The following is a 15,237-nucleotide window of genomic DNA, read 5'->3' as shown; positions in this document are numbered from 1 at the left end:
ACAAGGGTTTTTTTAATGATTCTCTGCAATCACCTTTCCTAATAACGTGCTAGTTAGCAGGTTTCGGGGCTAAACGCGCTAAATGCGGCTAAAGTAAACAATCTCTCAGAGCAGTAGAGAAAAGAGAGGGGCGGGGTGAGCAGAGCTCATTTGCATTTAAAGGAACAATCTCTCAGAATGGGATGATTTTTGCAGAGCTCATTTTGACAAGGTAAAAATGGTGTTGTTTTACACAACCACTGAGAATTTTTAACCAAAGTATATTATAGACTTTTCATTAAGACCCTAAAGAATCATATCAACTTGTGGAAAATGGGCATCTGATATATATTTACAGTAGTAACAACAAATTCTATTTTATTGTATGATATGATTAATATTGTTTTTAAATATGATGGTTTCATTCTAAACATGATGATTATCTTTAGGATGGACACCCAACACAGGCCTAATATAGGATATTTACCATCTGATTCTAACAGTGTCATGTCAACAAATGGAAAAGTCAACCTTCTATTAATTATCATGTTAATTATTGTGCCTTTTAGCCCCAACAGCAGGTGCACTTTTTACCCCAAATACCATACTTTTACATATCCTTTCGTTATTTAAAAACTGCTGCTTTAATTATCTTAAAACTGAAAATCATTAAGAAGACCTTTGTCTCAGGATATATTCAAAATTTTAGTGATTCTCATTTGCTACTTAAATCTACAACATTTTTAAAAACGCCAAATATTAGATCAAGGAAGCACAGAATAGACTTTGTGCTGCTGCGCATCAAAGATCAGGCAAATTTGCATGTATATCTTGAGAAGTGGATGTTTTGAAAAGTGCTTAGTCATGTTTTTCTGCCATCTAGTGTTTTAGAGGAATATAATACCAAAGGCACCTTTTACCCCCGGGCACCTTTAGCCCTGTTGTACCCTATAGGAGTATTTTAGTATTCTATTTTACTCATATCTAAAATATCTCCTCATTAGCCTTGCATATTTCTCCATACTAATTTCCCAAGCCTGAATCATGTGTAATTGGTTAATTTATGTGATTGACACAGCTGTGTAGTAAGATCAGGAACAAGAAAACAAGAAAAATAATACATTTTCAGAAGAATGTAAAGAACAGTGTACAAATAAATGCTAGACAGGGTGCTGAGAAGATTTATTTATTAATTTCAAAAGCAATTAAGATCTATTGCTTGTGTGCTAGTGTATATATATGTACATATATAGTATTACATTGCTGTCAGATTAAAGCAATACAGAGCAATAAACATCACTGCAACCCTTATGAACCGAGCTGTCAAAATCCTAATCATGACCTTTAATAGATTATTACTAGTTACTCTGACAGATTTTTGAAATCAGATGTTATTTAAGAAAATTAGAAGCGTAGCCTATGCTCTTAGATCTGTACACTGACATTTTAATAAACACATTTCTCTGTAAAAATAAAGCTTTGTGTTTATGAGTGTGGGTTTTACCCACAGGCTTTCATATGTCCAATATTATAAATGCATTATAAATATTTTACATTGTCTAATTTCCATTTAGATGCATAAAGTGCGTACTCCATTTGTTTGGCGTTAACTGGTTTGTACGTAACTGTTATTTTTGCATGCACACAGGGTGAAATCTGTCTGATTGGACAACCAATTTGTTATTTCATATTTTTAGTATCAGAAAATGGATTATCTGAGCATTGTGATAATATTCTTTGGAGTATTTTGAGTAATATAGAATATAAAATTGCATTTTTAGAAAGCACAAAACCTGTATACAGTGAACACAAAACAAAATACGAGTAAGAAAAAAAGCTTCAAATAACTATGATTGACTGTAATCAAAGTTGAACGGAAATGATAATGGTAATTTTCTGCCATGTCATTGTCCGTTTTTCTACAGATTTTTTCTTACAGTGTATATTAACGCCAAAAAAGAGCAAGAATTAATCAAAGACACAACTCGTGAGACGAACAAAACCTCTAATTTGTTGCTGCAGTGTTAATATATTCTTCTGTGGATCTTTTCTGTCTAACTCTGTGATATAAAGAATCCAACAACAGGCATGTTCCCACTTGACACAACTCTCTACGGATGCCCATGGTAAAGCTTATTTGGCATCTATACACATATATACACACACACTCACACTCACACTAACACTCACACACACAAACACACATTCTGCTTCTCACACTGACCCTACACACACACACACCTTCATTTGCTTGTATCACAAATAATGTAAAAGTGACAGTAGAAGAAGTACAATCAGCTTTAAAACACACAAACACTCTCCTAATAGAAAACTGAGCTTCCCTGGACTGCTTATTGAATGCGACTTTTTTACGCTCAAGTAAAGACTTTAACTATCCAGAGGAGCAGCAAAGAGGCCGTGAGCAGTGTGGGACAGTGAAGTCCCCTGGTGGCGGAGCTGGGCATGTTCACGTCGCCTGTCAGTTTGAGGCATGAGGCAGATGTAGTGGCATTGCAGCACTCCAAGTAACAGGTAGTAGTGGTGCTTGTACAAACTGTCATCTTTCTGCAATCTGTACTGCAACCCGCCTGCCAGCTTTCTGGGGTGCCAGATGTCTTTTGTAGCTAGGGAAAGGAGACAATGAGTTACTTTCCTTTAACATTCATGTTTAATTTAGTGCAGTAGAGCATGAGATCAGTATTAGACCAATATCATTTAGTATACAATAGTGAAAACTTTACACTATTTACTCACTTATATATATAAGTATATATATATATATATATATAAATATAATGTGTATTGTGTGTTTGTGTGTGTTTGTGTCTAAAAAAGAAGACTAATTGAGTATTTTGTCAGTAGTATCCTGGACGAGCCCCCATTTATTTTAACAGCCCCCTCATTTGGACTGGCTGATATGGGAAGATGAAGTGGGGGTTTTTAAAGTCATGTAGTGGTGATTATTATTGAGGGATAACAATTTGAGAATGATAAACTATAATGATAATTATTTAATGATTACTAGAGAGTCCACACCAAAGGCTGATAACTTTCTGTTTATTATAAGCACATGCTACAGTTCCGTCACTTTAAATTCTTAAGCTCTTTAATGTAGGGTGGACTCTGATTGGCTGTCAATGTTGTTTTTTTATCATTCATCAGCTGCAAAAATCATCCTGAAAGTGATTCCAAAAAAAAAAAAACAAAAAAAAAACTTTGTTCCAATAACTTAAATAAATACTTTAAGTAATTCTCAGAATTTACATAAATTGTATAATAGCATGATAAACTTCCTTAGTTAATCTTCCTTAGTTAAAACTATGTTTGTTAAGATAGACAATTACAATTCTTCTAAAGCATTAATCATAGTTAATGTTAATTTCAACATATCCTAATACATTTTTTAAATCAAAACTTGTATCTGTTAATATTTTTTAATGAACCCTGAACTAATAACTTGAACTAATAAGAAACAAGTGTATTTATTCACATTACATTTTATTTACATTAACTATTAATGTTTATTAATATTAACAAAGATTCATAAATATTGTAGCAAATGTATTGCCTATTATTGGTTAATTCTAGTTAATGTGTTAACTTAGGAAGGTTAATTAAGGTTAACTTAGAAAAGTTATTGTAAAATGTTACATTTAGTTATATTTATGTTTTGGCTCAAACCTTAAATTATTATTTTTTAAAGACCATAAACTTGATATATTTTCTTTACACATAAGTCAAAATGTCACTTAATGTAGGTCAATTTATTATTATTATTATTATTATTATTATTATTATTATTATGTTGTTGTTGTTGCCTTTTTACAACATACCTTTACCATAAAAAAGTTACAATTGAAATTGTAATTCTGATTTTAGTTTGCTTTATTTGTATATAGCAAACTATAAATATGACATTTTATATTTATATACTATATATATATACTATATACTATATATATATATATATATAGTTTTAATTAGACCAACAAAGGTTAAGTTAGCAGTTTAATGACAGACATGTAACATGTTTTTCATTGTTTTCTCACAGAATTAGAGTGATTATCAACACTTTATAGTTCTAGTTATCGATTTGTGATGTGAACAGGCCTGGTGTGAACATCTAATCAAATAAAAAATATGATTAGGACAATTAAACCTAATTAAGAAATTTAGTAACATTAAATTCTAAAATGAATGCAATTTTTATTAATAATTAATTTTTTTTTTTTTTTTTTTACTTTACCATGCAGTAGTCCTGACCAACTGGACACATCATGATAGCGGCATTGTTGGTTTTGTAACATGTTGCCCCATTACACTTGATATTATGACACTTCTTGCCCTTTTAGGAGTAAGGAAAAGAAAGAAAGGTCAGAAGGTGGCAAAAAGTATTAATTTGTACCAAATGTGACAAATGACTGTGTGTTCTTACATTGTTTGCTTGGGTGGCTGGAACTGTGGCCTTTATGGTTGTGGTTGTAGTAGTAGGTTTTGTTGTAGCTACTAATGACAAGACAACAGCAATAAAACTGTCAATATTCAAAAGTGACCAATCACATATGTTAGAGACAATAAAAGAAAGAGTTTGAGGTTACCTGTGGAACTGGCTGAATTGGACATGCTAAGCAGAGTGTTGTTGAGGCAGTTGGTTGTGTTGCAACAGCTCACGGAGCAATTACCGAGAGTCCCGTTCCCGCAGGACACGCCACATGAGGCACTGCAGCTGACAGAGTAACCTGCGTCCTGTTTCATTATCTGAAGCATAATAGAACAAGAAGTAACTCTTTAAATCAAGCCTGCATCAGTGCATGATTTGCATGGATTACTTTCCACTGGATATTCCCATCTGAAAGCGCAGCGCGGCAGACTGACCTCACAGAAATATTCACTGGATTTGCAAGACTTTGCCGTCGTGTTCATGTACTGGGCGTAACAATTCGTAGTGCAACCAAATGTTGGACAGGATAGCTTTTGGGGAAAAAACAGATTCAGTTCAAGAATATTACACAAATATTACACTGTGAATTTTTTTAAACATCATTGGAGTAGGTTTTTCAAGTCTTTCAAAATCTCATATTTCAATGTGTTATTTGCCATCTCTGTGCAATTAATTGTAAAATTTACTAGCAATTTACTACAAGTAACTCATTTTTATTGTACTTGCCCGGCACTTACCCCATTGTAATTTTCGGAAGACGTATTCGCTAGACAAGTAAGGACAATAACAAATAAGACAAAATAAATAAATAAAATTTAGTTGTTGTCACATCAAAACTGTGAACATTTATATGGATTTTAGTGCTATTTTTCATGTATCTATCTTGCTGTCTTCATGTGTGACCCTGGACCACAAAACCAGTCATAAGGGTAATTTTTTTTAAATTGAGATAGGACAATATTTGGCTGAGATACAACTATTTGAAATTCTTGAATCTGTGGGTACAAAAAAAAAAAATACTGAGAAAATTGCCTTTAAAGTTGTCCAAATGAAATTATTAGCAATGCATATTACTAATCAAAAATTAAGTTTTGATATATTTACAGTAGGAAATGTACAAAATATCTTCATGGAACACAATCTTTACTTAATATCCTAATGATTTTTGGCTTAAAAGAAAAATCGATAATTTTGACACATACTATTATTGGCTTTGCAACAAATATTCCTGTGATACTTATTTGACTGGTTTGTGGTTCAGGGTCACAAATATGTTATATTCTCATATATGCAAGTTATATAATCATATGCATGTATACATATTGTTCTATTGTTATATCCGTTGTGTGCTGCTAAATGTCTTTCGTTATTTTTAAAACAGTGACACTAAAGATCTATTCTATTCTATTCTATTCTATTCTATTCTATTCTATTCTATTCTATTCTGTTCTATTCTACATTGTGTTTGTGTATTACCAGTGTGTATAAATGAATAAATAAACAACTACTGTACATGGAAACTACATATTTAACATCACAACCACACAAGAATAATACAGATGGGCAAACAGAAAGACAGAAAGAATACCTGTGTCCGTACTATTAATGCCTGTCAAGGCACCAGTAGCATTGTTAATGCTACTGTTAGTGCTCTGTGAAGCTGTCATGGATGAGCCTGATGTGGCCATAGATGACGACTGGTCAGTGGAGGAGGATACGCTTACTGTATTCGCAGTTGTCAAACTCTGGCTTGCAGTTTCTGACATTGTAGATGACATAGCATCTGTTGTCACAGTGGTTGTGGCTGTATCCGTTGTGGAATCAGACGTCCACACTTCAGAGAGCACACTCATTTGCAATAAAAGAAAAAACAGGAAGCCTGTTGAAAAGACAGATTGGAAAGACAGATAAAGAACAGCAAATGTCTGTGACAGCTAGGGCATTTGCCATATTTGCATGTGGTTAAATGTTACTTGGCCAGTTGAGAAATGCATGGAAAAAAATTCATGTTAAATATTAATTTACGTACCATTGCATGAAAAGGTACAATAACAAACCTGTTTTCGAAGACCTCCGAGCCTTGCTTATATCAATAGTGCAATGTATTTCTCCCAGCGCCATCTGCATGATGAAAAACAGCAGGAATACTGATGTCGTTTATGGATGTTGGTGAGTTTGGCTGCTGGTACAGTTCACATTTAAAAGGTCCAACAGCAAACAAAAAGCAAGGCATCGTTATCGGAGAAATACCTTTGCCTGTGACTTATTGTCGCACTGTGGTTTGCATCCATGACGTTGGAGACGAATGTTCCCCGAGAGCTATGCAAACCTGACCTGTCATACTTGGCATTGCGGAACGCGCCTAACCTCCTGTGACCTCTGATCATGATGTTCTGCTTTGATCTGCAGCGGAGCATGTCATCAGAGTCAATTTCTTTGAATAGATGTCAATTGTTTGGCCAAAACAGAGCCACATTCATTCGGGTTCCACTGGCGCATGTATTTGAATTTGAAACAGGCGGCATCTCAGTGTGTCTATCGATGTTACATCACAGAAATTGCAATCTTCGGTCGAATTTCGCTGTCAGACACACCGGTTCATAGTTATAAAAGTTCCCTTGCTGCGAGGCCGCTTGCCCACACACAATTAACAACTTGTTTGTTCTCTGTGAATCCCACGGGCGTAAGTGCAAAGCACGGCTTGTTACCCCTTTCCCCATGAGGCGGAGATCAACCCCGTCAGGAAAATACCCTGGAAACCAATGACAACATTGGTTCACCCAAATTATGACTCTTTCTCTTTCTATTCCGCAGTAATACATTCATGTTTTCAGATGACTTTAATCATCTATTTGAATGTCTCCTCTTCCCTAGTTTGTTTATTAATCTGCCATTAATTATTATTGGATCTTGAATTGCTTTAGTAAGTTGCTTTGGATAAAATCATATGCTAATTGGATATACATAAATTATTATTATTATTATTATTTTTAGATACACTGAAAAAATTGATGAAGGATTTACAATTTTCACGCAGAAATTGCTAGTAAATAATTAATGCTGCAAGTAACTAAACGTGATTTTTTTTCTTTAAAAAACATCAAATATATAAAATACTGTTGAATTTCTGTAATTACTATTGATTTGATATTGTTACTTGTTCAGAAAGCATCTGCTGAGCATCTCACTAAACTTTTTTATTTAACATAACATTTATTTTACATTATAACATTAATTTGATAACTGATATATAAGAAAAATTGCACAGATGTCATTCTCACAAATGATAGATATAAAGCAAGAAATCTCAACAGCAGTATTTTCCAACTAAATATACATCTGTAATATTTAGCATCTGTCATATGCAGCATCTTGTGTCTTTTCTAGACTCTCAGTATCACCTGTTTGAAAACATGGCAACCCTCTCTACGCAACAGCATCTTTTGCGAAAATCCGTCCAGCTACACCTGTAGCCCACAGCTGGACCCAAAGCCTATTTATACATTTACATCTTAATCCGGCATATTGGGAAATGTTGCTTACCTTCGCCGTACAGTGGGAAAGCACGGATTGGACTGGAGTTGTAGCAGCTGTGGATGAAGTTAAGAGTGTCTATATAATCCTCTCTCTCTTTCTCTCTCCCTCTCTGTTGCTATTTGCTCCTCCAGTGTGGTGACATCAGAGGGAAGGTTTCCTAATTAGTGGAAACTCATGGGATTGGTCTGCTGATTGTATGCTTAAAGTAGAATGATGGGTTATGTCTTTATTGAAATGATGTATTCAACACTCTATTGATATTACGAGTTATGTTTACGAGAAGTCTGGAACTGCTAGACAAGACTATACATTTAATAGTGTAAGAGCAAAAATGTAAAAACACAGATTTAGGCTGATTTATTAGCCTTGTAATAAGAATAAGAATAAAAAATGTATTTAAATAATAATTAATATATAAAATAAAACTATAATTTATGATATAAAACTAACATTTAATTTTAAAAAAGTGTTAAAATGAAAAACGATTAACATGGGAACTACTTTAATATTTAAAAAGCATCACAGGATGCAGAAAGTTGGTTGAAAGAAATTCTATTGTTATAACAGTTCAAGAAAAATACAACAACAGTTAAAAGGAAATTGATTTAATTTAAATAGTCAATCAAAAAAAAAAAAAAAAAAAACCTGATACAGCTATAGTTCACTCGGCTCATGCAAAAAATTAACATTTTCAGTTCATGCGAATAAATAACTAATGGCTTAAAAAAACAAACAAACAAAACAAACAACAACAAAAAAACCCAGAATCCTACTGGAAAAAAATACCAAACACTAAAATGTATTTGAAATACATTTATTTTCTGCTAAGCAACTATCTGCTAAATTGGAACAACTAATTTTGTACTTAATGCACTTTAATTGTGCAGAAGTAGTGCTGAGGCCCATCTAAAGATAAACATAAGTATATTTGATTGTTATACGGTACACTTTAAGTATCTTAAAGAGGTCATTCAGTCCTTATTAACAGTGATATTAAAACACATTTTTGGCATAGTATTAAGAAATGTGCATTGTGGGATAAACAATACTCCAAATAAAGTTTAATTATATTTTTATGTCAGTATGTCTTAAGTGATATATTGATAAATATGTTAGTGGTTTTGAAGTATAGTATGAAATAAATGTATGGCACACATTACATCAATCAATCAACTGATCAAAAAAAATCTCCTCAAAGTCCTGTCTGTGGTTCCACACTTCTTTGGCTACAATAAAATATTATGTACTCAAGCAAGGAAACAAAATTAGAACCATGGAAAGTATTAAATAAATGTATATTCTAAGACATAAAATGCGTGCACAGCGTTTTAGTCATTTTTGCGGATCTGTGTGAATAGGGATCATTTTGACAACATTGTTGTCTGAATGTGGAACTTTTAAAAAATGCAAAGGAAAAACTTTTCCATTTTTAGCACAATTGTTGTTGTGTAAACATATCTCTAATATCCAAACTTTTCACAATACTACAAGAAATTCTTGAAGCTACTTTCAGCTTTAGCAAAGCTACTCACAAATGGTCATTCACAAATAATTTGGGTCAAAGAAACTATTCTTGTGAAATTCAAGGTCCATCTCATCTATTCTGTAAAATTAGAGTTTAGAGCTCTTTGTTCAGCATGAGCATAAACTCACTGCATGCTTGAAAAGCTCTGGAGATCTATTTGGGGCAAGCTGAGAGAAGTAGAAACCGTGGCATGTCACACTGCTGTAAGACGGACTTTGAAGGTGATTTCAACAGGTGAAATCAAGACTTTCCCACAACAATTACCCCTTTGTAGTGGTGTGTATCACAAAAATGCAGAGCACCAGCTCTGAGACACTGAAGGATTGTGGACTCTCAGATGACAAACATGGATTTCTGGGACTTTCTAATACTATAGCATCGTTCATAGTTTTTACACTAATTCTAATTTTAATCTACACTAAATTTTTTTGTAATCCACGCTACACTGTACTGTGTTTTTGTGTGTATGGAGGGTTGAAAATAAAGAGGGTTCATTTTGCCAGAACTTATAATGCTGAAACTAAATGCAGGTGTGGTCCAGTATCAGTAATCAAATGTTTCTCTGAAAGCATAGCTGACGGAGAATGGAAAGGGAGTCACGTTTTAGCACTAATGTGTCCTGTATGATTCAAGGGCTATGAAAACAAGATATTCAAGTTTACTAATTTTACTGGTTGGCGTAGTCTACATGCAAAGCTGGTGTTTGACTATTAAGTTACAAAATCAAAACAAATATAAACTGAAACTTTATCAAAACAAATGTGAATGTTAGGTCAAAAACAGTTTGAAGATTAGTTTGAAGTCTGATTGTTACTGGGCTTTTGATTTTTTGATTATGCTGTACATCTTTGAAAAGATTCAGGCAATGAGCAGTAGAAGTTAAGATTCATTAAACTTAATATGTATTTTTTATAGAAAACCTTCAGAATCACACCACCACGCTTTGAATGACTGAAAAGAATTATGTTCCCATTTCTATTACATAAAAAAAACTGTTTTTGTTGAATGAAATGTTGATTCTAATCTCTGCTCTTGGCCAAATGTTAGAAAACATGCAGACTTGTCCGTCCTTTGATAAGGATTGGCATTGTATGAAAACCTATAGATACTTAGCTTTTTCACCTGGTGTTGCCAGACAGATGGTTGAGGTAGTATGATGCTTCATTGAAAAGCTGCAAAGATGTTGAATTGAAGGTCATTTAAAGTTCCAACCCTGTTTTGAATGGAGCAGTCGGGGACCTCAAACTACAAGGACATTGTTTCAGTAGGGGCATCCTTCTTGAGAGCTCACATCAGAGACAGAATACATTGGCAAAACAATAACTACCTATTTATTCATATGTGGGGTGATTAATTCTACAATGTCCTGCAGAGTTCAGCTCCAACCTGGTCAAACAACTGCCTGAAAGGTTCTAGCAGAGATCCTGAAGACTTTGATTGACTGGTCCTGGTTGGATCTAAGCTCTGCAGCTCAGTGGCCCTCTGGGAGCAGGATTGCACACTCCTGATATTCTTAGATAACTGCTTGTACCCCTACAACTTATTACTATGAGACTGGATTTGTGGTACTTGGAACCAAGTCCTTTACCATGTCAAGGTCAGGTAAGTTCTGCCATAAAGGCAGGTCTAGGCAACTCTGGATCTCAAGACACACCTGCCCGTAGCTTTATAGATTATCTTTATCTTTATTATCTTTGAGACCTTGATAAGTTTGTTTAGGTATATTTGATTAGAGTTTGAGCTAATGTGCTTTTCAAGTGGATTCCCAAATGACATAAATATGAGTTCTGAGCACATTAACAACCAAGTGAAGTTGTATTTGCATGTGCGAAACTCTAGATTAGTGATTCCCAACCCTATTCCTGGAGTCTTAAAGTCTCTACTAATGAGCTGAAGACCTTAATATGGGTGTGGGCATTCCAGGTACAAGGATGGGAAGCACTGTTGTAGATGATACACAAGTTGTGACATTAAAATGAATGTGTCAATGTAACCATTGAAACACTGATTTATAAAATAGACCAGGGGTCTTCAACCTTGCTCCTTGCTACCTTCCCACAGACTTCAGTTCCAACTTTGATTCAGCACTCTGGAGACCTTGATTAAATGGTTCAGGTGAGTTCGATTGGGGTTGGAGCTGAACTACGTAGCTCTCCAGGTGCAGGGTTAGAGACCCCTGATATAGACAATATCATATATCTATAATATATAGAGAGAGGAACATAATAATGCTGACCCGGAGGTTCCCGGGTGTACTCAAGGTGCACTCTCCATTGAAAAAACAGCATATGCTGGTTATGTAGGTTTTGATGCTGGGATGCTGGTTTTAGCTGGTCCTTAGCTGGTTTATGCTGGTCCTTTGCTGGTTTATGCTGGCTCTTTGCTGGTCGGTAGCTTCTTTAAGATGGTCCTGGACTATCATAAACCAGCAAAAAAACAGCATTTGCTGGCATAAACCAGCAAAGGACCAGCATAAACCAGCTAAAACCAACATTCCAGCTTTAAAACAGGGCTATAAGCACTCCAGGAAAGTGAAGGGCCAAAGTTGCCAAACCCTGCATAAAGGGGTATAGAGAATCAATTCAGAATCAAAAGATGGGCAACACTTCTCAGGGGTTGGTTTAGTAAACACCACACATTTGTGTTCACTCTATAAATCATGGTCTGTGGTTTAAAATTGTAAAATTGGGTGTAAAATTCTGAAACTGGAAGACCGCCTTCCAGCAGGTTTTATCTCTAGGCCTAATTAAATGCACCTAAACCAGCTAATCAAGGTCTTCAGCAAAGAGACACTTTGGCCCTGTCCCAAATGGCACCCTAAACCTTCACAGCCTTCCACTTTTGTGATGTAATGTCGCCTTGACTGTCAGTAGTCTGCTGAGCAATGCATCAAGGGAGCGGGCACAAAGGGGACATTCACGTGCACCCTTCTGAAAGGCAAAATGACACCCTATGGCAGTGGTTCTCAGTCCTGGTCCTGGGCCCCCCCTTGCTCTGCACATTTTGCATGTCTCCCTTATTTAACACACCTGATTGAGATCATCAGTTCATTAGGAGAAAGATTCATGAACTGAACTAACCTATGGCACAGGTGTCAATCTCAGTTCCCAGAGGGCTGCAGTCCTGCAGAGTTTAGTTCCAACCCTGCTCCAACACACATACCATGTAGTTTTCAAATAAGCCTGAAGGATGGGATTAGCTGTATCAGGTGCGTTTAATTAGGGTTGAAACTATAATCTACAGGGGTGTCACAATCCAGGAACTGAATCTAGGCCCTACGGTCTCATGTCCTTAACAGACATGCTCATGTGGTAACTATTGTAAGTCCACAAGACTGCAGGTGCACATGAAGTGTGCCATTTGGGACAGACAGGTGTGTTGAGGCAAGTTGGAGTTAAATTCTGCAGGACACCGGACCTCCAGGACACCCCTTTGGACACCCCTGCTCTAAGGTTAAGCAAAAAGGGGAAAAATGCACCAGGATCACTAGAAACCTCTAGGTAGGTGTTTTGGGGCTAAACTGTGCAGGACATTGGCCCTCCAGGAACAGGTTTAGACACCACTCATCCTAGGCCTACAAGTTCAGACGCCAGTTTAGAGGGTCTACCAACTTATTATGTTGGTAGACTCAAACCCCAAAACAGCAGGGATTTGAACGCATAACCCGCAAAGACTGTCTTTACCAACCAAAGCTTAACAGAATCTCCATATTACCCAGGGGTGTCCAGTCCTGCTCCGGGAGAACTGATGTCCTGAAGGATTTAGCTCCACCCTGCCCCAACACACAACCCAAGTTTATAGACCAATTTCGAGTAGACGTCACAGTGATGTCACTTTCAGCTGTGCGCGCATAGTGGTTGCAGAAAAACACTGGCAGCAAGTGGAGGTAAATGGGTAAACTCCATAGAATAAGAGAAAAAAAAATAGTTTTGTGCCTTTTGATGTCAAAATTGGAATGCAAATAATTTGTATACAATACTGTTGTCAAAGACGCCATTTGAATCTAAACGCAGACGTTTAAACGGACATACTATGGATGAAAACTGCTATGATTACTCTACTTTTAAAGCATAAATTTGATTTAAACAATAGGTCTACATAATATTCACATATGCTGTTCATAGGGGATGTACTGTATTAGCCCTACTGTTATAGCATGACATATTATTTAAACCTAGTACTATTAACCTTTTACTGAACTTTTTTCTGACTTTTTTCCTCACAAATGCAAGTTTATATCTACTAATTCTGACTTTATAACTCGATTTAACAAAACTAATAAGTTTGTTAATTCTGAGGGAAAAAAGCCAGAAGTGTGGGATATAAGCCGAGGGGAAAAGAGATAATGACGAATTGGTTTTCCTCTAGATTTGTGGGATATAATCTCGGAATTGGGAAAATAAAGTCAGGATTTTGAAATATAAAATAAAATTTACCTTTTTTATTCTTTTATTCCATGGCTCCATAGACTGCCAACTGAACCGCCCATAAAAACGCCATCCCGGTTTCGATCTGTAAGACTATCTCACTATCTAACGCCAATTTCTTTGAATAACAGTGCTTATCGCTGAGTGACAAGCTCTTGTAATATGCGAATAACATTTTGAAAATGACATCTAATCAATATAATCTATACTCCTTTTAAATCTAAGCATTTTGTGCCGTATCCTTGTAATTCTCTAGCCGTAAATGCTATCTCTCTTGGGTTTTCTGCAACCATGCTGCACGTGCATCCCGAACGTTTACAAACAGATAATTGGTCTATAGTTATCCTGAAGAGCTTGATTAGCTTGCTCAGGTGAGTTTAATTTGGATTTGAGCCAAAACAGGGGTGTCCAGTTCTGCTCCTGGAGGGCCAGTATCCAACAGACTTTAGCTTTAACCAGCTCTAACACATTTGCCTGGAAGTTTTTAGAGCAGGGGTGTCCAGTCCTGCTCCTGGAGTGCCAATGTCCTGCAGGGTTTAGCTCCACCCTGCCCCAACACAAAACCCGAGGGTGCTTCTCAATATCCCTTCTTGTCTCCTCGCTCCTCTATCCTCCATCTATGACCCAGAAACCAGTCGAGCTCAGCCATCTTGTAGGACATCTCAATTCTCTAATTGCACCACGAGGAGGCGAGGAGTGAGGAGGCTTCCTGAGGAGTCATGAGCGAGCATACACAGGTGTATCCTTTGAATGCCTTAAATAATGAACTTTAACAACATATGGGCAGATCCCTTTAGCGCAGCTGATGACGCTTTGAAGTGATGCCTGAGTGGTCAAGAATATTCCAATGTTCATCCTTTGATTCCTCCGTCCTCACGTCTTTTCCTTGCGTCCTGAAGAGGTGTAGCTAAAACATGAGGAAAGGAAACAAGGAAAGGAAACAAGGATGCACAAATAAGAAATGAGAAGCACCCCGAGTTTATAGTTATCCTGAAAACCTTGATTAGCTTGTTCAGGTGTGTTTGATTAGGATTTGAGCCAAAGCAGGGGTGTCCTACTCTGCTCCTGCAGGGCCCGTATCCAGCAGAGTTTAGCTCTTTAAATGGCAAACAGGCAGCTCCAGTAGTAAGATTAAAGGATTAATCTTGAACTCTGTCGTGGAAATGATGTATAAGCTCTAGTTAAACAATTTAATAATCGATTTGTAATGAATGTACACCTGTGTTGTATTACGTCATGGACGAGCATGTTGTAAAATGCATAGATGATTCAGCTGCATGCACCATCTTCTGGCGAGAGGCAGAAATTCATTCGTTGCACAACTCACA

The 15,237-nt window shown here is 36.1% G+C and overlaps 1 protein-coding gene across 2 annotated transcripts; it reads right to left on the bottom strand.

Annotated features, from left to right (window-relative positions):
* Positions 1 to 1,156: 1,156 nt before the first annotated feature.
* LOC127178457 (keratin-associated protein 10-10) lies at positions 1,157 to 8,043 on the bottom strand. Of its 2 annotated transcripts, none has more exons than XM_051131344.1 (9): positions 7,964 to 8,043; positions 6,478 to 6,541; positions 6,009 to 6,299; positions 5,158 to 5,186; positions 4,855 to 4,950; positions 4,578 to 4,737; positions 4,415 to 4,485; positions 4,226 to 4,324; positions 1,157 to 2,603 (listed from the first exon to the last, which is right to left on the bottom strand). In XM_051131344.1, the coding sequence occupies exons 2-9, from the start codon at positions 6,539 to 6,541 to the stop codon at positions 2,355 to 2,357; spliced, it is 1,059 nt and encodes a 352-aa protein (XP_050987301.1). In that variant the 5' UTR covers positions 7,964 to 8,043; the 3' UTR covers positions 1,157 to 2,354. The 2 variants fall into 2 exon arrangements, with proteins under 2 accessions (XP_050987301.1, XP_050987302.1); XM_051131345.1 differs by lacking the exon at positions 7,964 to 8,043 and adding an exon at positions 6,671 to 7,037.
* Between the last annotated feature and the right edge of the window lie 7,194 nt (positions 8,044 to 15,237).

This window comes from Labeo rohita, chromosome 16, assembly GCF_022985175.1.
Source record: "Labeo rohita strain BAU-BD-2019 chromosome 16, IGBB_LRoh.1.0, whole genome shotgun sequence".
NCBI lineage: Eukaryota > Metazoa > Chordata > Actinopteri > Cypriniformes > Cyprinidae > Labeo > Labeo rohita.
Note: the sequence above shows the minus strand (reverse complement) of the source record. Positions and strands in the feature narration are given on the sequence as shown.